At 42.7% G+C, this 22,694-nt stretch overlaps 1 protein-coding gene across 1 annotated transcript in view; it reads right to left on the bottom strand.

Moving 5' to 3' along the window:
- LOC135881089 (deleted in malignant brain tumors 1 protein-like) overlaps nucleotides 1–22,694 on the bottom strand; it is a 95,759-nt gene that overhangs the window by 4,123 nt on the left and 68,942 nt on the right. Inside the window, exons 16-28 of the mRNA XM_065407593.1 lie at nucleotides 18,071–18,181; nucleotides 16,773–16,883; nucleotides 15,475–15,585; nucleotides 14,180–14,290; nucleotides 13,410–13,520; nucleotides 12,089–12,199; nucleotides 11,319–11,429; nucleotides 6,256–6,288; nucleotides 5,560–5,595; nucleotides 4,596–4,637; nucleotides 3,839–3,874; nucleotides 2,602–2,634; nucleotides 1,011–1,046 (exon numbers count right to left, since the gene is read on the bottom strand). Coding sequence (XP_065263665.1) covers nucleotides 1,011–1,046; nucleotides 2,602–2,634; nucleotides 3,839–3,874; nucleotides 4,596–4,637; nucleotides 5,560–5,595; nucleotides 6,256–6,288; nucleotides 11,319–11,429; nucleotides 12,089–12,199; nucleotides 13,410–13,520; nucleotides 14,180–14,290; nucleotides 15,475–15,585; nucleotides 16,773–16,883; nucleotides 18,071–18,181 — 993 coding nt within the window. The remainder of the gene's footprint in view (nucleotides 1–1,010; nucleotides 1,047–2,601; nucleotides 2,635–3,838; nucleotides 3,875–4,595; nucleotides 4,638–5,559; nucleotides 5,596–6,255; nucleotides 6,289–11,318; nucleotides 11,430–12,088; nucleotides 12,200–13,409; nucleotides 13,521–14,179; nucleotides 14,291–15,474; nucleotides 15,586–16,772; nucleotides 16,884–18,070; nucleotides 18,182–22,694) is intronic.

Genomic DNA, 22,694 nt, shown 5'->3' with positions numbered 1-22,694 from the left:
AACTATCCTGGAAATAACAGCTGGGTGGAGAGAAAATGAATTTGCCATTTCTTTATTGCGAAGATTGACACCACTGAAAGTTTACTTCCCCTGCCTAGCTCCCTTATGGAATTAATACTGAGGTTACATACGTTAGTTCGATTCCATAGTTATTTATGCTGCCTAAGAGGGTGAGCTCAGAGTTAGGTCACAGCAATAACCCAGTGATCTGCTTTTTGTGATCCTTGGCCCAGACACCCGCTCCAGCGAGGTGCAGTGAACACGGGTTCAATTAACTGGCCTATCAATCCATATGAAGACCACTCTAAAAATGCAGACTTAGCTTAATGATAAAGTATACAAGTGCAGACTGGCTCCTTCTCTCCATGCACACTACCAAACACAGCTGCTTCTACTAGAGCAACATGCTGTTACCAAAATCTGTAGAACTTGAGCCCTTGCTTAAAACATGTTAGTTTAATGGGACAATCTGCATCCCTCTTTGGCTTCACCATTGTCTTCAGATGTCCACCACATTTCCTTCTCTGATGGATCTCAAAACTTTTCCCTCTTTTCTCCTACTTTCCTCCCTTTCTTGATTTGTTCCTGGAGGCTTTCTGAACCCCTTCCCACTCCTTGGCCATCCTCCATGACGAAGTTTCTCTGAAGCTCCCTAACAATGAAGATTCTTTTCTGTTGGAGCTCAGCGTATCTGCCACCTTACTGTTGGTCTCTGACACTGCAACATTTAAAGTCTGCATTGTCTGGGGCTGTGCACCACAGTGAGTACTGGGAACACAGAATATTTGGAATTTTAAAACTGTATTACTGGGTCACACTAGAAAGCCACCCATCGCTTATGAGCTCCAACAGCCTCCAAGGCAGTGACCATCAGAGAAAGCCACGAGGGTCCAAATATGCCTAACAGGTGCAATAGACACCAAATAAAATGGCCTAATCAGGCTTTCCCAACTAGTTTCTCTTATCCAAGCTTACAGTACAGTAGTAAAAGAAGGATAAGAAAATATTACCAGGTGTCTTGGGTGCTTCAGTACTATCAGGAGGAGCTATGCAAGAAGATAACAAAAGGCAAAAATTAAGGATAGTTCATGACGCTTCATGCATTAGTTATTATTATGATTATAGTGTAATCAGTTAACATACAGTGTAAGCAATAAAATTAAAAAGGATTTTGAAAATATTAATAGAAAATATTCTGATGAATAGAGCTGCCATTTACCATCAGTTTCCAAAGACTAATCTAATGAAAAAAAATCCCTGCTTGAAATTGAAAAGGGGAATTACTATTAGCTTAAATGGGAAGAAGATTAAGCTCTTTGTGTATATCTGCGTGGACAGGTAATTGCATTCTCAAATACTTATTTTGCATCCGGAGAAGAGTTTCCATGTTTCATTAACTGTTTGCACACAAGTGCTCATACTTTGTAGTTACAACCAAGATGCCTTTTTAAAATATGTGTCCCATTGGGCAAGGAGACCCCGCACATTATCTAAGCATTTAGTGGGTTGTGTAATCCGACTGCTGCACTGAACTTGGAAATACATATTAGTTCAAAAAATAAACAAATACTGCAGTGATATACATCTTAGGGAAACCTAACCCAGAGTCTGAGACACAGCCCGCTGAAGTACCTGAACATATTACACTGGCATTTTCTTGATGGCCACAGTTATGTCTATGCCACCCTCTAAGACAGCACTGCCACAGATTTATCTCCTTTGCACTGCACATCATCCAGGAGGATACTTCCTGAGCCTTCATCATAATGGGCACTAACTGGGGCTGAAATAACCAGTCCACACCGAAGCTGCCTGCACACAATATCTGTGTCTTTTGTATCCCAGCAATCATCACAAACTGCTCTCCAGCTTTCATTGTAAGGGACTTCAACGCAACCTGAACACCTGCCCTCTTTGCTCACCGGTGTCAGTGACATGGTTTGGAAAAGCAGGGAAATGAATTTTCAAAACTATAGGACACCATCACTATGTTTCTGATTTAGGCTTCTATCTTGTCATTGATCCAGACATAATACATCCATTGAGATCTCTGGCTCTCTTGGGGGCAGATAAAGGGTATATGAGGCTTTTATTATGTAAATACTACAAGAAAACATGACCAGTACCATAGTATGGAATACATTGAAGTTTAAAAATTTACAGTGAAATTCTGGCCCCATGGATGTCTATGGCAAATCTTCCATTGACGTCAGCAGGGTCAGAAACCCCTTGTTTCTAATATCTATCGTGTGGCACAGAAAATAGACAAAAGTTTGAGGGTGGGGTTTTTATTTTATTCCATCTGGCTCTAGGATGGCATATGGCTCCAAATATGTAATGGTTTATTTTCTTCTCAGGTTGTTGTGGTTAATATAATTTGGCCAAAATACATATCACCTTCTCCAAAACTGTACTCCACGTTAAAGCTTAGCAGATTTCTGGGAATTTCAGACAAAACCTTTTTTTTATTATTATTTATTTTTGTCAGCTGGGACTTTCAAACAGTAGGTCAGTGGTGCCAACTTTGAGGACACTAGTACTATTTAAAAAGAAATACATTGGAGCAAACAAATAACTACAATAAAATGAATTAATAAATACCTGTTTCTCCTGATGCCATGTAATGGTCAGAGACTGACAAAGATGAGAGAAAAAAAAGACACAGTTTAGTAATAGTCACTAGAAACTGTAATCTAGATCAGTGGTTCTCAAACTTGGGCCGCCGTCCTTCACTCGCTCCGGGACCCGCCGCCAAAGTTCCTCGAAGACGCGGAGCAGAAGGACCCCCGCCGCCGAAGACCCCGCAGGTTCGGCTGATCGCTGTTCACCGGTCCAGGCCAATGGGGAGTGCGGGAAGCGGCGCGGGCCGAGGGATGTGCTGGCTGCCACTTCCCGCCGCCCCCATTGGCCTGGAGTGGCGAACCGCGGCCAGTGGGAGCCGCGATCGGCTGAACCTGCGGACACGGCAGGTAAACAAACCGGCCCAGCCCGCCAGGGGCTTTCCCTGAACAAGCGGCGGCCCAAGTTTGAGAACCACTGATCTAGATACATGTTTCTTAGCTGAAGCAAGGAAGAACAGTGGGCTACAGGGCTAGTCCAAATAATGTCTTAGATTAATTAATTACAATGGCTTGGGTGGTCTCATTCTATTTACACAATATGATTATGGTTCCCCAATAACATTTGGGGCCATAGTTATTCCCTGGTAGTGGTAAACTGATCAGCAGTGTGTGTGCCACGATGCAAACTCCTCACAACACCGATCCATCAGGAGCCTGCTCCGGGGGACAGGACACCAACAGATCAACTGGGAGATGCACTGATTCTGAAGGTATCCCCTCTCTGTGCCAATCACCCCTCCTCCGACTCAAATGGGTATAAACTGAAAGGCCCATGTTGGTGGCAGTGAATCTGGCACTCAGTAGGCATAGCAGTTCACTGATAAATCAAAAAAGATAGGTGCAGAAATTCAGCTTAGGATAAAATGATTAAATCTGATAGGGAAGGTACCATGGATACTATATACAGGGCCATACACAGCTGTGTTCACACCATTATTTGTGGGGGGACAAGAAAATGAGTTAGAAAAATCTGAAAGGGAGCTGCCCCCAGAGTATTTTTTTACTGAACAAACAGAAAAGAAAGCTAGATTAAAATATTTTATTTGCTTCTGCAGATAGCTGCTATATCCATTGAATACAGGTGTGTATGTATACAAGTAGAAATGAAAATTCAGCAAATGCACTGTAAATTTAAGGGCTACCCTTCAATAGGCATGTAAACATGGATCACATATTGAAAAAAACATTCTGTAAGGCAAGAATGAGAAAAGACTTACTAGTCATACTGGTCTGCTGTGTGGTAAGGAGTATAGCTGGCAATACAAAAAGAAGATGACAAAATTAAAGTAGCATGTTTATTAAAGAGACATTGAAATGAACTTTATGAGTTACTGCAGAAAGGAAAGACATAACCTAAAACATCATCCCTGAAAGAGAGAGAGAGACAGAGAAAATATATACCAAGCTACAAATGTAACTGAGACTCAGTTAGTGCTAACACCAAGGCTCTCTTAAGGTAAGCCTGACATTTGAAAGGCAAAGTCTGGATTTATTTATGTGAAGACAACAAAATTATAATAGCATCCCTGAGAAAGAGAGAGAGGGAAAATATATTCCAAGCTACAAATGTAACTAAGACGCTAACACCAAGGCTGTCCTAAGGTAAGCCTGACATTTGAAAAGCAAAGTCTGGATATATCTTTAATGTGAGAAAGGCATTCCAGAGTCTTCAGTGGTACTTGAACTTTTGCAACACATCCAGAGTAGGAATTTGTACTAGTGCTGCTAAATGAATAGCTACAAAACCTCTCCAGTGTAGATTAGGGGTTAGAGGAATTTGAAAAGGAGACAACACCAGAATAATTTCCCACCGTCAAATTAGTAAGGAAACCACAGTAAAGCACTATGGATTTACTCTGGAGTGTTGGCATGTTTATGTAAACCACAGGAGATAGGAATCAAGTAAACACACTGTGAAATTACAGGTCTGTCTTCAAATAGGCAAGGAAACAGGAATACTATTCTCTCACTTACTTGAAGTACTGGGCTCTCGTGTGGTAGGTGGAGGAGTTGGTACTGCAGAAAGAAAATGAAAGACAAATTTTAATAGTTTATGCAACCCACACATACAAATGTTATGAGTTGCTGGTAAAAATAAAATACAATTATATGTGGGATGAGCTATTACAATGAGACAGCTCATTGCTGCTTTGGGGAAACCAATGGGATGGGGAGCTGGAGGGAGGAAATTACCACCGGTATCCCCTTCCTCTTATGCAGTTCAATTCACATTTTTCCATTAGGAGCAGGATTTGCCCATTCCTTCGTGCAGAAAAATTGAAGGTTTAGTTCCAGACCTTGCAGTTTGCATCCGGTCTTATGGAAGCAGACATCACTGGAGCTCACAAATGTCTGTATGGATGTAGTGGGGCAGATCCCTACCTCCAATCAGGGAAGAATTAAAGAGCTCTGGGCACAGTCACCCTCAATGCAACACACCTGTAAGGCTTGTCAGACCTCGAGATGGGTGGACCCTTAAAAAGGAGGATCCCTGCTCAGGCCAGCAGGACTGCAAGTCAAAGCTCCCTGTCCCCTGAAAGAAGGGGTTCCTGACTGAAAAACTGCTTGAGAGCCTTGGCCTCCCAGACCCTCTCAGAAAAGAGAAGGACCTGGGGGTGAGACCGTTTGGTACAAAGCACAGCTTGCACTGGTGCAGCTCATCTAAACTAAGAATTTTCACCTGTAGTTGCTTACGGCAGTGCCATACCCTCTCCAGTATAGACAAGGGCTTAGAAGGATGGGAAAAGGAGCCAACTACGGAATAATTGTCTACTGTCAACATAGTAAGGAAATCAGAGAAGAGGAAAATGGCTTTTCTTCTGCAGACGTCTGCTCTTTCCATGGGAATACAGGTAGATTTCTATAAAGCAGTGGAGACAGGAATCGAGAACAGCCTGTGCAATAACAGGCCACTCTTTAAATTGGAATACAAACTTACATGTAGTAATGGGCTCCTGTGTAGTAGATGGAGGAACTGGTAATTAAATTAAAAAAAAACAAAAGCCAAAATTAAATACTTTACGAAAGAGATATTTCAATAAACTTTGAGTTACTGACAAAAATAAAGTGAAATTACATCTGACATGTGCTATTGCAATAAACTAGATCGCTTGCTGCTGTGGGGAAAACAATGTGATGGGGGCCTGGAAGGGGGAAAGTACCACAAGTTTCCTCTTAGTTTCTTGCCGTTTAATTCATCCGTGCAAAAGAACCAGAGGTCAACTCCAAACCCTGCAGAGCAAATAGGATTTTATGGACGCATAAATTCAGCTTAAAATAAAATTATTAAATCTGGTAGGGAAGGTACCATGGATACTATATACAGGGCCATATGGAGCTGTGTTCACACCATTATTTGTTGGGAGACAAGAAAATGAGTTAAAAAAATCTGAAATGGAGTGGCTCCCAGAATAATTTTCTATTTAAGAGAAAAGAAAGCCAGATTAAGAAATATTGCATTTGCTTCTGCAGATATCTGCTATGTCCATGAGAATACAGATGTGTATGTATACAAATGGAAGTGAGAATTCAAGAAATCCACTGTGAATTTAAGGGCTACCCTTCAATAGGCTTGTAAACATGGATCACATATTGAAAAGAACATTCCGTAAGGCAAGAGTGAGAAAAGACTTACTAGTTGTACTGGTCTCTTGTGTGTTAACTATAGCTGGCAATAGAAAAAGAAGACAACAAAATTAAAATAGTATCCCTGAGAGAGAGAAAATATATACCAAGCTACAAATGTAACTAAGTATTTGATACCTGTTGGGGTCTCCTCTAGACCACAAAAATACCCAGACTGGGTTTGTGAGCAATCAAATACATTCGCCTGTATATATCTGGTGATCTGCATTGACTCTAAGCCTTTGAATTATTAATCACAGCTGAAAATAATTGGTTTCTTTGTTTTATATTTTTATACTGCTATAGCTGTGCACAGCACTTTATAAAGTTTAAAAAGATAAGTGAGGAATTTCCTCTGGACTGAAAAAAATTATTTAAAACACTATTTGACTGCTGTGAAACTAATGATACAAAACAGTAGCTTGTATATTTGGTGGTGTGGATGTCTTATAAATTAAGACTATTTGCTCTTTTCCTGTTTGTTCTGCAGTTAACTAATATAACAATTCCCAGTGATTTAGATATTCCAATACAGATCATCTATGGTGAAAGGATACCAGAAAATAAGATGAAGAATTTGAAATGGAACCAACTATAGGAATAATATCCTACTGAAAATATCTAAAAGATGGCTGGACTGGGACAGAGTTTGTACTAATTTCTTCAGGTTTCTGATCTTTTGGGGCTATATGTACGTAAAGCACTGGAGACCTTTTCAAAAGCACCCAAGTGACTGAGGAGCTTAAGTTCCATCTGCAAAAGGGACTTAGGCACCTAGGAGTCAATGGGTACATCTACATGGCACGCAGGATCCCATGGCAGTGAGTTGTCCTTGTCTACACTACAGGGGAAATTTGATCTAAGCTACACAATTTGAATTACTTGAATAGCTTAACTCAAATCGATGTAGCTTAGATCTACTTACCACGGGGGCCACACTACGCAATGTCGATGGGAGACAGTCTCCCATAAACTCCCCCAACTCTTCTCAATCCGGTGTAGTACAGGAGTCGACAGGAGAGTGATCTGCGGTCGATTTAGCGGGTCTTTTCTAGACCCGCTAAATCTATTGCCCATGCATTGATCACCACTTGTGGATCCCCCGGTAAGTGTAGACAAGCCTCAGAGCCCAGTGTATAGACTCAGGCTTATGGGGCTCATGCCAGAGCACTAAAAATACCTGTGCAGACATTCGGGCTCAAGCTGGAGCTTGGACTCTGAAGCCGAGGGTATTGAAGATTGGAATTATTCTCCCAAGTCACTTAGATACTTTACCCAAGTCTATTAAGTTAATTATGAAATTATAGGGTACTCTTTAAACCAGGGGTCGGCAACGTTTGGCACGCAGCTCGCCAGGGTAAGCACCCTGGCAGGCCGGGCCAGTTTATTTACCTGCTGACGCGGCAGGTTCGGCTGATCGCAGCCCCCACTGGCCGCGGTTCGCTGTCCTGGGCCTATGGGGGCGGTGGGAAGCCGTGGCCAGCACATCCCTCGCCCGCGCCGCTTCTTGCCGCCCCCATTAGCCCGGGATGGTGAACCGCGGTGAATGGGGGCCGCAATTGGCCGAACCTGCCGCGTCAGCAGGTAAATAAACTGGCCCGGCCCGCCAGGGTGCTTACCCTGGCGCGCCGCATGCCAAACGTTGCCGATCCCTGCTTTAAACTAACATTTAAAATGGATCAGGTGTAAAAGTTTAGCAAGGCAAAGCTAAGGAAATACTTTCAAATTGTAATGGGCTTCTCTGTGGTAAATGGAGGAGCTGGTAAAACAAAAACAGAACAGAAAAAAATAAATAGGTGATGGGAGAAGGGCAGGAGCTAGGGTTGAAGATAAGAGTGGGCAGGGAACCAGGGACGATAGTCGCTGGAAAAGGGACGTGGACAGTAGTCAAGGGGATAAATATTGAAGGGACAGGGAGAGACTGGGGCAGGGAAAGGGGCAGAAGGGTCTGTAAGCACTACAGCAAGTGCGCCTGCCTCTAGAATGTGGAATGGAACCCATTATTCCTGAGCATTCTCAGCATCCTTCTGTTATCTAGCAAATAGCTCTGAAACACGCTGACAAATTGTGCATCCTCATTTCCTCTAGTGGCAGGTCCACATAGAAGATTAAAGCCTAAGAGCGCTACCACTTACTGCATTAGATAAGCGATTAAAGGAAAAGTAAAAATTATACATCTACATGGAAAGAATCATTTCTAAAATTTTGCATTTTTGGTTATTGCTGAGCTACTTTAGAAAGCTTGACTGAATACCTATTTCCATATCCAGCTGAACACTTCCCTTTCTGAATGTTGATGCTATTGAATGTTGAATGCTATTTTCTTTCTTCTACACATTAAAGAGGCCATGCCCAAGATCATTATGTGGCACCATATATACTTACCATAGGCGTGCGCAGCACATTTCATTAGGGTGTGCACCCAGGGCTTTTTTTTTTTAAAGGCGAACATCATAAAGGTCGGGGTGTGGGAGGGGGTGCTGTGTGCAGGAAGGGGCTCAGGGCAAGGGATTGGGGCAGAGGAGGGGTGTGGGGTGTATGAGGGGGCTCAGGGAAGGGGGTTGGGGTGCAGGAGGAGTGCGGCAGGGGGCTCAGGGCAGGGGGCTGGGGGTTCAGGAGGGGTGCAGTGTGCAGGAAGGGGCTCAGGGCAAGGGATTGGGACAGAGAAGGGGTGTGGGGTGTATGAGGGGGCTCAGGGAAGGGGGTTGGGGTGCAGGAGGGGTGCGGAGTGCAGGAGGGGGCTCAGGGCAGGGGATTGGGGTGCAGGGTGTGGCAGGGGGCTCAGGACAGGGATTTGGGGTGCAGGAGAGGTGTGGCAGGGGGCTCAGGAGTTGGGGTGCAGGAGGGGTACAGGGTGCAGGCAGGGGGCTCAGGGCAGGGGGCAGGAGGGGGCTCAGGGCAGGAGGTTGTGGGGTAAGGTGCAGGCAGGGGGCTCAGGGCAGGGGGTTGGGGTGCGAGGTGCAGGCAGGGGGCTCAGGGCAGGGAGTTGTGGGGCAGGGGGTTGGGGTGCGAGGTACAGGCAGGGGGTTCAGGGCAGGGAGTTGGGGGGCAGGAGGGTAGGCTGTTTGCAGGCAGGGGCTGGGGATCTGGGCTCCCCTGTCCTGGCAGGCAGGCTCAGTGGCTGGGCTGGGCGCTTGGGGCCAGGCCAGGCAGAGGCAGCCGGGGTGGATCGCAGAGGGGCCAGGCTGCTCCCAGGGCTGGACTCAAGGCCGAGGGTGCCGGGCCGGAGACCCCGAACAGCGCCGGGGAACTGAACTCACAGCCGGGCTGCGGGGGGGCCTGTGGGCCGGGCTCGCCCCCTGCCCCGGGCCTGCTGGTTCCCGGGCCCCACTTAAGGTGGGCTGGGCTCAGGGGTGGCCTGACCCCCCCGGGTGGTGCCTGGGCCCCCGGCCAGCGCGGGGAGCCGCAGGTGGGTTTGGGGCCCTGGGCACTGGAGGGGGGCAGCTGCCTTGGGGGTGGGGGGCTGTGGCAGCACCCCCGTGGGCCACCTTAAGCGGCTGTGTTGGTGCTGCCGGGTGGGAGGCTGCCAGGGAGCACATGGGGCTGTTAAAGCAGCCAGCCCAGCCCTGGGGAGCCCGGCTCAACAGGGTGCAGGCAGGGGGCTCAGGGCAGGGAGGGGGGGTGCAGGAGGGGTTCAGGCTCCGGCCCGGCCCGGCGCCGCTTACCCGCAGCGGCGCACTCCCTGCCTGCCAGTGCCCCATGCCGCAATGCTCACCACGTCCCCGCGCAGCCCCGGGGGAGGGGAGGGGCGGCACAGGGCTCTGCACGCTGCCCTTGCCAAGCCTCCAGGTACCTCCCCTGAAGCTTCCATTGGCCGCGGTTCCCCGTTCCCGGCCAATGGGAGCTTCGGGAGGCGGTGCCTGGAGCAACCCCCCGGCCCTAGAGACATGGTGCCCTGATGGCTGCTTCTAAAAGCAGCGCGGAGCCTGCGGCACCACGGGGGGCAAATCCCGCGGGCCAGATCCAAAGCCCTTAGGGGCCAGATCCGGATGCGGCCCATGGGCATTAGGGTGTGCCCGTGCACACCCGGCACACCCCGTGCGCATGCTTATGATACTTACCAAATGCCTGAAACAATTAGATAAGCTGGCTTGCAGGGATAGATTAATAAATTTTTCAAAGTATAATTGTTGCATGTAATTTCTGTGGACAGGAATGTCCTAATTCTATGTCTTCTATTTTTCATGCAAATCTTACAAATACCATTTCTGAAATTTTTAATTTTTGGTTGCAGATGACCCTCTTTAGAAAGCATGACTGAATGTCATCTGGTCCTGTCTATTTATTTAACTGTATAAATTTTCAAGCATTTTTCTCGTTGATGTCATAACCCAACATTATTTCCTTTTTTCTACACACTAAAGTGGCCATGCCTGAGACCTTTATGTGGCTCCCTACACACTACCAAATAGGCTGTGATTGAATATCCTCTTGGCTGTTTTTATTCTAGAACTACACATTGAATTTTATATTTCTTTCTGTGGGGTTGTTTAAAAGATTTAGATTTCATGTTTTGTGGGAAAATGAGTTAGTGTAATAACCTTTTGCTTGTGGAGATGTGGGTCAAAGTTGTATTTCAATGTTAATTATAAATTATTATTTGATTTGCAATTGGGGGACTTTTGTCATTGACAGCATTAGTTCAGGACTGGATTGAGCCTCTTTAAAAGCATGACTTCCTTGATTGTAGGTGGATATTGTGATATTTTTAAGATTGCAAAGCTGATTTTTTCTGATTTAATTATTTTCAAATAAAATATACTAACACGGTGCTTCAACATTACGACTAACCCACACACAGATATTGAAAGTGTTTTGCAACTGATTTGATAAACACAAACTGCCACAGGACCCTCACAGCTCTCTATTCCATCCACCAGTTGTACAAGCAACAAACCTTGTAGGACACAAAATAAGGCAAATCTCATAAATACAAAAATTTCATATTTTTGGTCACAGATGAGCCTCTTTAAACGTATGAATGAATGGCATGTGGTCCTCCCTTTGTATTTAACTGTATAACTTATTGCAGCATTTTTCTGACATTATGTTCACAGTCTGAGTGTCCCTTACCTTCATTAGCTCTAGCCAGTGGTTCTGGGGTAGATATTGCCCCAGTGCTCTCTGGTGCTGAGGTGGATGAAAAGGAATTCTCTCTTTCCGGTGTTGTGTAATCCACAGAAACTGTCAGAAAGACGAGGAAAGAAATTAATCGATAGACATAGCAACTACTGCTAGTACCTAGAACTGTGGTGTTGTTTAAAAGATTTAGATTTCATGTTTTGTGGGAAAATGAGTTAGTGTAATAATCTTTAGCTTGTGGAGATGTGGGTCAAAGTTGTATTTCAATGTTAATTATAAATTATTATTTGATTTGCAATTGGGGGACTTTTGTCATTGACAGCATTAGTTCAGGACTGGATTGAGCCTCTTTAAAAGCATGACTTCCTTGATTGTAGGAGGATATTGTGATATTATTAAGATTGCAAAGCTGATTTTTTCTGATTTAATTATTTTAAAAAAATATATACTGACACGGGTGCTTCAACATTACTACTAACCCACACACAGATATTGAAAGTGATTTGCAACTGATTTGATAAACACAAACTGCCACAGGACCCTCACAGCTCTCTATTCCATCCACCAGTTGTACAAGCAACAAACCTTGTAGGACACAAAATAAGGCAAATCTCATAAATACAAAAATTTCATATTTTTGGTCACAGATGAGCCTCTTTAAACGTATGAATGAATGGCATGTGGTCCTCCCTTTGTATTTAACTGTATAACTTATTGCAGCATTTTTCTTACATTATGTTCACAGTCTGAGTGTCCCTTACCTTCATTAGCTCGAGCCAGTGGTTCTAGGGTAGATATTGGCCCAGTGCTCTCTGGTGCGGAGGTGGATGAAAAGGAGTTCTCTCTTTCCGGTGTTGTGTAATCCACAGAAGCTGTCAGAAAGACGAGGAAAGAAATTAATCGATAGAACTAGCAAGTACTACTAGCACCTAGAACTGTGGTGTTGTTTAAAAGATTTAGATTTCATGTTTTGTAGAAAAATGAGTTAGTGCAATAACCTTTTGCTTGTGGAGATGTGGGTCAAAGTTGTATTTCAATGTTAATTATAAATTATTATTTGATTTGCAATTGGGGGACTTTTGTCATTGACAGCATTAGTTCAGGACTGGATTTTGAAGGGGCAAAGCTAGAAGTTAACCTAGAAGTTACCATCTAACATCTCAAAACACTGCAAAGCTTTTATTCTCTTTTCAAAAGGGCCCTGTAACTTAAACAGCAGGAAGTGATGTGGCTCCATTAGAAAATGTAAAAGCATAAACAATAACTACCTGCATTTAATTTGGCTGAGTCTCTTACTGCTAGAGATATTGGGAAAACTCCCATTTATTCTACTCTCTATGTTTAATATTTCTGTCCCGCTAATGCATTGTCCTCTTGGTGGATGATTGTCTCATGTTTAATTTACCACACACACACACACACACACACACACACACACACAAATGCACCTTACACTGAGGTTAGAATGTTGTTTCTCACATTATATCTATAAACTTTTTGAAGGTCAGTTGTGTATCTTCCTTTGGTCCTCTGGTAATATCACTTGGTTTAGTGAGTTCAAAGAGGAATATTCAAAGTTTAGGTAGGGAGTGATGGAAAAGAGAGAGGATGGGAAGACGCTTGGCTCCATCCCTAAAGGACTGTTGACACAGTAGTCGTTTGGGAAGTGGGAGAAACCCAAAAGACTGCAGAAGTTAAGAAAGAAGGCTGAAAAGAAAAAGAAAAAAATCTAGCAGAAAGACATTTCTGGATATTGTCAAGTACATATCAGAAATTATTTAAATGTTTTACCAGATTGTCCAGGGGTTCTGTAGCCAGTATTCGTTAATGCGGAACAACAAAAAAAAGAATTCTCAGTACTCTAAACAGTTACTAATTAAAGAGTAATTAAAGAAAACCGATGTGAAGAAAAGTAAAAATTATACATGGAGAGAATAATTTCTAAAATTTTGCATTTTTGGTCACAGCTGAGCTACTTTAGAAAGCTTGACTGAATGGCATCTGGTCTTGCCTATTTATTTAACTGTATAACTTATTCCAGCATTTTTTCTTAGATTATGTTCACACTCCAATTTCCCTTACCTTCATTAGCTGTAGTCTCTGGTTGTGGGGTTGATATTGCCCCAGTGTTCTCTGGCGCGGAGGTGGATGAAAAGGAGTTCTCTCTTTCCGGTGTCGTGTAATCCACAGAAGCTGTCAGAAAGACGAGGAAAGAAATTAATCGATAGACATAGCAACTACTGCTAGTACCTAGAACTGTGGTGTTGTTTAAAAGATTTAGATTTCATGTTTTGTGGGAAAATGAGTTAGTGTAATAATCTTTAGCTTGTGGAGATGTGTGTCAAAGTTGTATTTCAATGTTAATTATAAATTATTATTTGATTTGCAATTGGGGGACTTTTGTCATTGACAGCATTAGTTCAGGACTGGATTGAGCCTCTTTAAAAGCATGACTTCCTTGATTGTAGGAGGATATTGTGATATTATTAAGATTGCAAAGCTGATTTTTTCTGATTTAATTATTTTAAAAAAATATATACTGACACGGGTGCTTCAACATTACTACTAACCCACACACAGATATTGAAAGTGATTTGCAACTGATTTGATAAACACAAACTGCCACAGGACCCTCACAGCTCTCTATTCCATCCACCAGTTGTACAAGCAACAAACCTTGTAGGACACAAAATAAGGCAAATCTCATAAATACAAAAATTTCATATTTTTGGTCACAGATGAGCCTCTTTAAACGTATGAATGAATGGCATGTGGTCCTCCCTTTGTATTTAACTGTATAACTTATTGCAGCATTTTTCTTACATTATGTTCACAGTCTGAGTGTCCCTTACCTTCATTAGCTCGAGCCAGTGGTTCTAGGGTAGATATTGGCCCAGTGCTCTCTGGTGCGGAGGTGGATGAAAAGGAGTTCTCTCTTTCCGGTGTTGTGTAATCCACAGAAGCTGTCAGAAAGACGAGGAAAGAAATTAATCGATAGAACTAGCAAGTACTACTAGCACCTAGAACTGTGGTGTTGTTTAAAAGATTTAGATTTCATGTTTTGTAGAAAAATGAGTTAGTGCAATAACCTTTTGCTTGTGGAGATGTGGGTCAAAGTTGTATTTCAATGTTAATTATAAATTATTATTTGATTTGCAATTGGGGGACTTTTGTCATTGACAGCATTAGTTCAGGACTGGATTTTGAAGGGGCAAAGCTAGAAGTTAACCTAGAAGTTACCATCTAACATCTCAAAACACTGCAAAGCTTTTATTCTCTTTTCAAAAGGGCCCTGTAACTTAAACAGCAGGAAGTGATGTGGCTCCATTAGAAAATGTAAAAGCATAAACAATAACTACCTGCATTTAATTTGGCTGAGTCTCTTACTGCTAGAGATATTGGGAAAACTCCCATTTATTCTACTCTCTATGTTTAATATTTCTGTCCCGCTAATGCATTGTCCTCTTGGTGGATGATTGTCTCATGTTTAATTTACCACACACACACACACACAAAATGCACCTTACACTGAGGTTAGAATGTTGTTTCTCACATTATATCTCTAAACTTTTTGAAGATCAGTTGTGTATCTTCCTTTGGTCCTCTGGTAATATCACTTGATTCAAAGAGGAACATTCAAAGTTTAGGTAGGGAGTGATGGAAAAGAGAGAGGATGGGAAGACACTTGGCTCCATCCCTAAAGGACTGTTGACACAGTAGTCGTTTGGGAAGTGCGAGAAACTCAAAAGACTGCAGAAGTTAAGAAAGAAGGCTGAAAAGAAAAAGAAAAAAATCTAGCAGAAAGACATTTCTGGATATTGTCAAGTACATATCAGAAATTATTTAAATGTTTTACCAGATTGTCCAGGGGTTCTGTAGCCAGTATTTGTTAATGCGGAACAAAAAAAAAATGAATTCTCAGTACTCTAAACAGTTACTAATTAAAGAGCAATTAAAGAAAACCGATGTGAAGAAAAGTAAAAATTATACATGGAGAGAATAATTTCTAAAATTTTGCATTTTTGGTCACAGCTGAGCTACTTTAGAAAGCTTGACTGAATGGCATCTGGTCTTGCCTATTTATTTAACTGTATAACTTATTCCAGCATTTTTTCTTAGATTATGTTCACACTCCAATTTCCCTTACCTTCATTAGCTGTAGTCTCTGGTTGTGGGGTTGATATTGCCCCAGTGTTCTCTGGCGCGGAGGTGGATGAAAAGGAGTTCTCTCTTTCCGGTGTCGTGTAATCCACAGAAGCTGTCAGAAAGACGAGGAAAGAAATTAATCGATAGACCTAGCAACTACTGCTAGCACCTAGAACTGTGGTGTTGTTTAAAAGATTTAGATTTCATGTTTTGTGGGAAAATGAGTTAGTGTAATAACCTTTAGCTTGTGGAGATGTGGGTCAAAGTTGTATTTCAATGTTAATTATAAATTATTATTTGATTTGCAATTGGGGGACTTTTGTCATTGACAGCATTAGTTCAGGACTGGATTTTTAAGGGGCAAAGCTAGAAGTTAACCTAGAAGTTACCATCTAACATCTCAAAACACTGCAAAGCTTTTATTCTCTTTTCAAAAGGGCCCTGTAACTTAAACAGCAGGAAGTGATGTGGCTCCATTAGAAAATGTAAAAGCATAAACAATAACTACCTGCATTTTATTTGGCTGAGTCTCTTACTGCTAGAGATATTGGGAAAACTCCCATTTATTCTACTCTCTATGTTTAATATTTCTGTCCCGCTAATGCATTGTCCTCTTGGTGGATGATTGTCTCATGTTTAATTTACCACACACACACACACACACAAATGCACCTTACACTGAGGTTAGAATGTTGTTTCTCACATTATATCTCTAAACTTTTTGAAGATCAGTTGTGTATCTTCCTTTGGTCCTCTGGTAATATCACTTGATTCAAAGAGGAACATTCAAAGTTTAGGTAGGGAGTGATGGAAAAGAGAGAGGATGGGAAGACACTTGGCTCCATCCCTAAAGGACTGTTGACACAGTAGTCGTTTGGGAAGTGGGAGAAACCCAAAAGACTGCAGAAGTTAAGAAAGAAGGCTGAAAAGAAAAAGAAAAAAATCTAGCAGAAAGACATTTCTGGATATTGTCAAGTACATATCAGAAATTATTTAAATGTTTTACCAGATTGTCCAGGGGTTCTGTAGCCAGTATTCGTTAATGCGGAACAATAAAAAAAAATGAATTCTCAGTACTCTAAACAGTTACTAATTAAAGAGCAATTAAAGAAAACCGATGTGAAGAAAAGTAAAAATTATACATGGAGAGAATAATTTCTAAAATTTTGCATTTTTGGTCACAGCTGAGCTACTTTAGAAAGCTTGACTGAATGGCATCTGGTCTTGCCTATTTATTTAACTGTATAACTTATTCCAGCATTTTTTCTTAGATTATGTTCACACTCCAATTTCCCTTACCTTCATTAGCTGTAGTCTCTGGTTGTGGGGTTGATATTGCCCCAGTGTTCTCTGGCGCGGAGGTGGATGAAAAGGAGTTCTCTCTTTCCGGTGTCGTGTAATCCACAGAAGCTGTCAGAAAGACGAGGAAAGAAATTAATCGATAGACCTAGCAACTACTGCTAGCACCTAGAACTGTGGTGTTGTTTAAAAGATTTAGATTTCATGTTTTGTAGAAAAATGAGTTAGTGTAATAACCTTTAGCTTGTGGAGATGTGGGTCAAAGTTGTATTTCAATGTTAATTATAAATTATTATTTGATTTGCAATTGGGGGACTTTTGTCATTGACAGCATTAGTTCAGGACTGGATTTTTAAGGGGCAAAGCTAGAAGTTAACCTAGAAGTTACCATCTAACATCTCAAAACACTGCAAAGCTTTTATTCTCTTTTCAAAAGGGCCCTGTAACTTAAACAGCAGGAAGTGATGTGGCTCCATTAGAAAATGTAAAAGCATAAACAATAACTACCTGCATTTTATTTGGCTGAGTCTCTTACTGCTAGAGATATTGGGAAAACTCCCATTTATTCTACTCTCTATGTTTAATATTTCTGTCCCGCTAATGCATTGTCCTCTTGGTGGATGATTGTCTCATGTTTAATTTACCACACACACACACACACACAAATGCACCTTACACTGAGGTTAGAATGTTGTTTCTCACATTATATCTCTAAACTTTTTGAAGATCAGTTGTGTATCTTCCTTTGGTCCTCTGGTAATATCACTTGATTCAAAGAGGAACATTCAAAGTTTAGGTAGGGAGTGATGGAAAAGAGAGAGGATGGGAAGACACTTGGCTCCATCCCTAAAGGACTGTTGACACAGTAGTCGTTTGGGAAGTGGGAGAAACCCAAAAGACTGCAGAAGTTAAGAAAGAAGGCTGAAAAGAAAAAGAAAAAAATCTAGCAGAAAGACATTTCTGGATATTGTCAAGTACATATCAGAAATTATTTAAATGTTTTACCAGATTGTCCAGGGGTTCTGTAGCCAGTATTCGTTAATGCGGAACAATAAAAAAAAATGAATTCTCAGTACTCTAAACAGTTACTAATTAAAGAGCAATTAAAGAAAACCGATGTGAAGAAAAGTAAAAATTATACATGGAGAGAATAATTTCTAAAATTTTGCATTTTTGGTCACAGCTGAGCTACTTTAGAAAGCTTGACTGAATGGCATCTGGTCTTGCCTATTTATTTAACTGTATAACTTATTCCAGCATTTTTTCTTAGATTATGTTCACACTCCAATTTCCCTTACCTTCATTAGCTGTAGTCTCTGGTTGTGGGGTTGATATTGCCCCAGTGTTCTCTGGCGCGGAGGTGGATGAAAAGGAGTTCTCTCTTTCCGGTGTCGTGTAATCCACAGAAGCTGTCAGAAAGACGAGGAAAGAAATTAATCGATAGACCTAGCAACTACTGCTAGCACCTAGAACTGTGGTGTTGTTTAAAAGATTTAGATTTCATGTTTTGTAGAAAAATGAGTTAGTGTAATAACCTTTAGCTTGTGGAGATGTGGGTCAAAGTTGTATTTCAATGTTAATTATAAATTATTATTTGATTTGCAATTGGGGGACTTTTGTCATTGACAGCATTAGTTCAGGACTGGATTTTTAAGGGGCAAAGCTAGAAGTTAACCTAGAAGTTACCATCTAACACCTCAAAACACTGCAAAGCTTTTATTCTCTTTTCAAAAGGGCCCTGTAACTTAAACAGCAGGAAGTGATGTGGCTCCATTAGAAAATGTAAAAGCATAAACAATAACTACCTGCATTTTATTTGGCTGAGTCTCTTACTGCTAGAGATATTGGGAAAACTCCCATTTATTCTACTCTCTATGTTTAATATTTCTATCCCGCTAATGCATTGTCCTCTTGATGGATGATTGTCTCATGTTTAATTTACCACACACACACACACACACACACACACACACACACACACACACACACACACACACACACACACACACACACACACACACACACACACAAATGCACCTTACACTGAGGTTAGAATGTTGTTTCTCACATTATATCTATAAACTTTTTGAAGATCAGTTGTGTATCTTCCTTTGGTCCTCTGGTAATATCACTTGATTTAGTGAGTTCAAAGAGGAACATTCAAAGTTTAGGTAGGGAGTGATGGAAAAGAGAGAGGATGGGAAGACACTTGGCTCCATCCCTAAAGGACTGTTGACACAGTAGTCGTTTGGGAAGTGCGAGAAACCCAAAAGACTGCAGAAGTTAAGAAAGAAGGCTGAAAAGAAAAAGAAAAAAATCTAGCAGAAAGACATTTCTGGATATTGTCAAGTACATATCAGAAATTATTTAAATGTTTTACCAGATTGTCCAGGGGTTCTGTAGCCAGTATTCGTTAATGCGGAACAAAAAAAAAAATGAATTCTCAGTACTCTAAACAGTTACTAATTAAAGAGCAATTACAGGGGGAGGTGGAAGGGGAGGCAGGTGGGCGCGGTGGTCGGTGTGCTTTGTTCCCTCAGAGGCTGCAGGCAGAGACCATGGCAGCCATGAGCCAGGCAGCAGGGGACACAATGCAGATGAAAGCATGTAGCAGCTGCGGTATGTATATAGTCCTAGCAGGTGCACCTGATCAGAGGTATGTCTGTATGAAATGCCGCCTACTTGCCCTGTTAGAGGAAAAGGTTCGGGGGTTGGAGATGCAGGTAGAGACCCTGGTAGAGTTTAGAAGGGGGTTTGAGCAGCTAATGGAGCAAAGGCAAGGGGTGACTGAAGGGGAATGCTCGGGGGTGCAGGTGGAAGCGGGGGCTATGGTCTGTGAGGGGGGAATGTCGGGGGGAGAACAAGAGTAGTGGAAGTATGTGACTGTGAGAAGCAGGCCAAGGAAAAGGAGGGCTAGTGAGGGGGAAATAGAACTCAGGAACAGGTTTGGGTGTTTGGCTAACGAGGAGGGGACACAGCAGGTGGTAACTGATGGTGGGAGGCAGAGGAAGAAAAGACGGGCAGCTAGTCCAATAGACAGGGGGGTGGAGTTGATGGAAGCAGCATCAATACTCAGCCCCGGGAGGATACAGAATGGCAATAGGGGGACTATAAGGGAAAATAGAGACAGACAGGAGTTATGGCCACAGGGAACGGGGGATAGATTGGTAGATTGCGCTGCCCCCAGGCAAAGGCAGGTTTATGTGATTGGGGACTCCTTACTGAGGAGGTTAGACAGGCCTGTGACCAGGGCTGACCCAGAGAACAGAAGGGTGTGCTGTCTGCCGGGCACTAAGATACGGGATGTGGACCTGCGGTTGAAAAGGATCCTAAAAGGAGCAGGTAAGTACCCCTTGATTATCCTTCACGTAGGAACAAATGACACGGCTAGGTTCTCGCTAGAGAGAATCAAGGGAGATTATGCCAGGCTGGGGAAGACGCTTAAGGAAGTCGAGGCTCAGATTATCTTCAGTGGGATTCTGCCTGTTCCTAGAGAAGGACAGCAAAGGGCAGACAGGATTGTGAGGATAAATAGCTGGCTAAGGGAGTGGTGCTATAAGGAGGGCTTTGGGATGTATGGCCACTGGGAGGCTTTCGGGGACAGACAGCTGTTCTCGCGGGATGGACTTCACCTGAGTAGGGAAGGAAATAGACTTCTGGGAGGGAGGCTGGCTCATCTCATCAAAAGGGCTTTAAACTAGGAACTTGGGGGAGACGGTTGGGAGATGTCCAGTTAATCTCCACGCCAGATTCCAACACTGAAAAAGAGGGCAAAGAGATAAGCGCAGATATAGGTAGGGGTAGGGAATTGGACATGAGAAGGAGGGGGCGGATGGACACTACGGGGTCCGTACCAAAGTGCATAACTAATGGGAGAAAGGATAGACAGCATACGGTAAGATGTTTATACACAAATGCGAGAAGCCTAGGTAACAAAATGGAGGAATTGGAGCTCCTGGTCCAAGAAATGAAACCTGATATCGTAGGAATAACCGAAACGTGGTGGAATGGTAGTCATGACTGGAGTACAGGTATGGAAGGGTATGTGCTGTTTAGGAATGACCGGAAAAAAGGTAAAGGTGGGGGTGTGGCATTGTATGTCAATAATGAGCTAAAATGTAAAGAAATAATAAATGATGCAATGGATAAGACGGAGTCTGTCTGGGCAATAATTACACTGGGTAAAAGAACTACTAAAGCCTCCCCTGAGATACTGCTTGGGGTGTGCTATAGACCGCCGGGATCTAGCCTGGATGCGGACAGAGAACTATTTAATGTTTTTAAGGAAGTAAAAACTAATAAGAGCTGTGTTATCATGGGGGACTTTAACTTCCCAGACATAGATTGGGGAACAAATGCTAGTAACAATAATAGGGCTCAGATGTTCCTAGACGTGCTAGCAGATGAATTCCTTCATCAAGTAGTAGCTGAACCGACGAGGGGGGATGCCATTTTAGATTTGGTGCTGGTGAGTAATGAGGACCTCGTTGAGGAAATGGTTGTAGGGGAAAACCTTGGCTCGAGTGACCATGAGCTAATTCGGTTTAAACTAAATGGAAGGATTAACAGAAATAAAACTGTGACTAAGGTTTACGATTTCAAAAAGGCCAACTTTAATAAATTAAGGCAACTACTTAGGGAAGTGGATTGGGCTAACATACTTAGAGAGCTAAAGGCAGATGAGGCCTGAGATTATTTCAAGCTGAAGTTGCACGAGCTGTCCGAGGCCTGTATCCCGAGAAAGGGGAAACGGTTAGTGGGCAGGAGAATTAGACCTAGCTGGATGAGCGGGCGTCTCAAAGGGGCGATTAAGAAAAAACAGAAAGTGTACAAAGAATGGAAGAGGGGAGAGATCGGCAAGGAAACCTACCTTATTGAGGTCAGAGCATGTAGGGATGCGGTGAGAAAGGCCAAAAGCCGTGTAGAGTTGGACCTCGCGAGGGGAATTAAATCCAATAGTAAGAGGTTTTATAGCCATATAAATAGGAAGAAAACAAAGAAAGAGGAAGTGGGGCCGCTGAAGCATGCAGATGGAGTGGAGATCAAGGATAATCTAGGCATGGCACAATATCTAAATGAATATTTTGCGTCGGTCTTTAATAAGGCTAATGAAGGGCTTAGGAATAGAGGGAGCGGGACAGAGGGGAATAAAGGAGGGGCGATTGACATTACAGTATCAGAGGTAGAAGCCAAACTTGACCAGCTAAATGGGACTAAATCGGGCGGACCGGATGATCTTCATCCTAGAATATTGAAGGAGCTGGCGCGAGAAATTGCAAGCCCCTTGGCGATAATTTTTAATAAATCTGTAAACTCGGGGGTGGTACCGATGGACTGGAAAATAGCTAATGTGGTTCCTATTTTCAAGAAAGGGAAAAAAAGTGACCCAGGTAACTACAGGCCTGTTAGTTTAACTTCTGTAGTATGCAAGGTCTTGGAAAAAATTTTGAAGGAAAAAGTAGTTAAGGACCTTGAGGTGAATGGCAATTGGGACAAATTACAACATGGGTTTACGAAAGGAAGATCGTGCCAAACCAACTTGATCTCCTTCTTTGAGAAAGTAACTGACCTTCTAGATAAAGGAAATGCGGTGGATCTAATTTACCTAGATTTTAGTAAAGCCTTTGATACTGTGCCGCACGTGGAATTATTGGTTAAATTAGAAAAGATGGGGATCGATATGAAAATCCAGAGGTGGATAAAGAACTGGTTAAAGGGGAGACTGCAGCGGGTAGTACTGAAAGGTGAACTGTCGGGTTGGACGGAGGTCACCAGTGGGGTTCCTCAAGGTTCGGTTTTGGGTCCGATTTTATTTAATCTATTCGTTACTGACCTCGGAACCGAATGTAGGAGTGGGCTGATAAAGTTTGCGGATGACACAAAGTTGGGAGGTATTGCCAATTCGGAGAAGGATAGGGATAT

This window comes from Emys orbicularis, chromosome 7 (assembly GCF_028017835.1).
Source record: "Emys orbicularis isolate rEmyOrb1 chromosome 7, rEmyOrb1.hap1, whole genome shotgun sequence".
NCBI lineage: Eukaryota > Metazoa > Chordata > Testudines > Emydidae > Emys > Emys orbicularis.
This window is presented reverse-complemented; position numbering and strand designations above follow the sequence as displayed.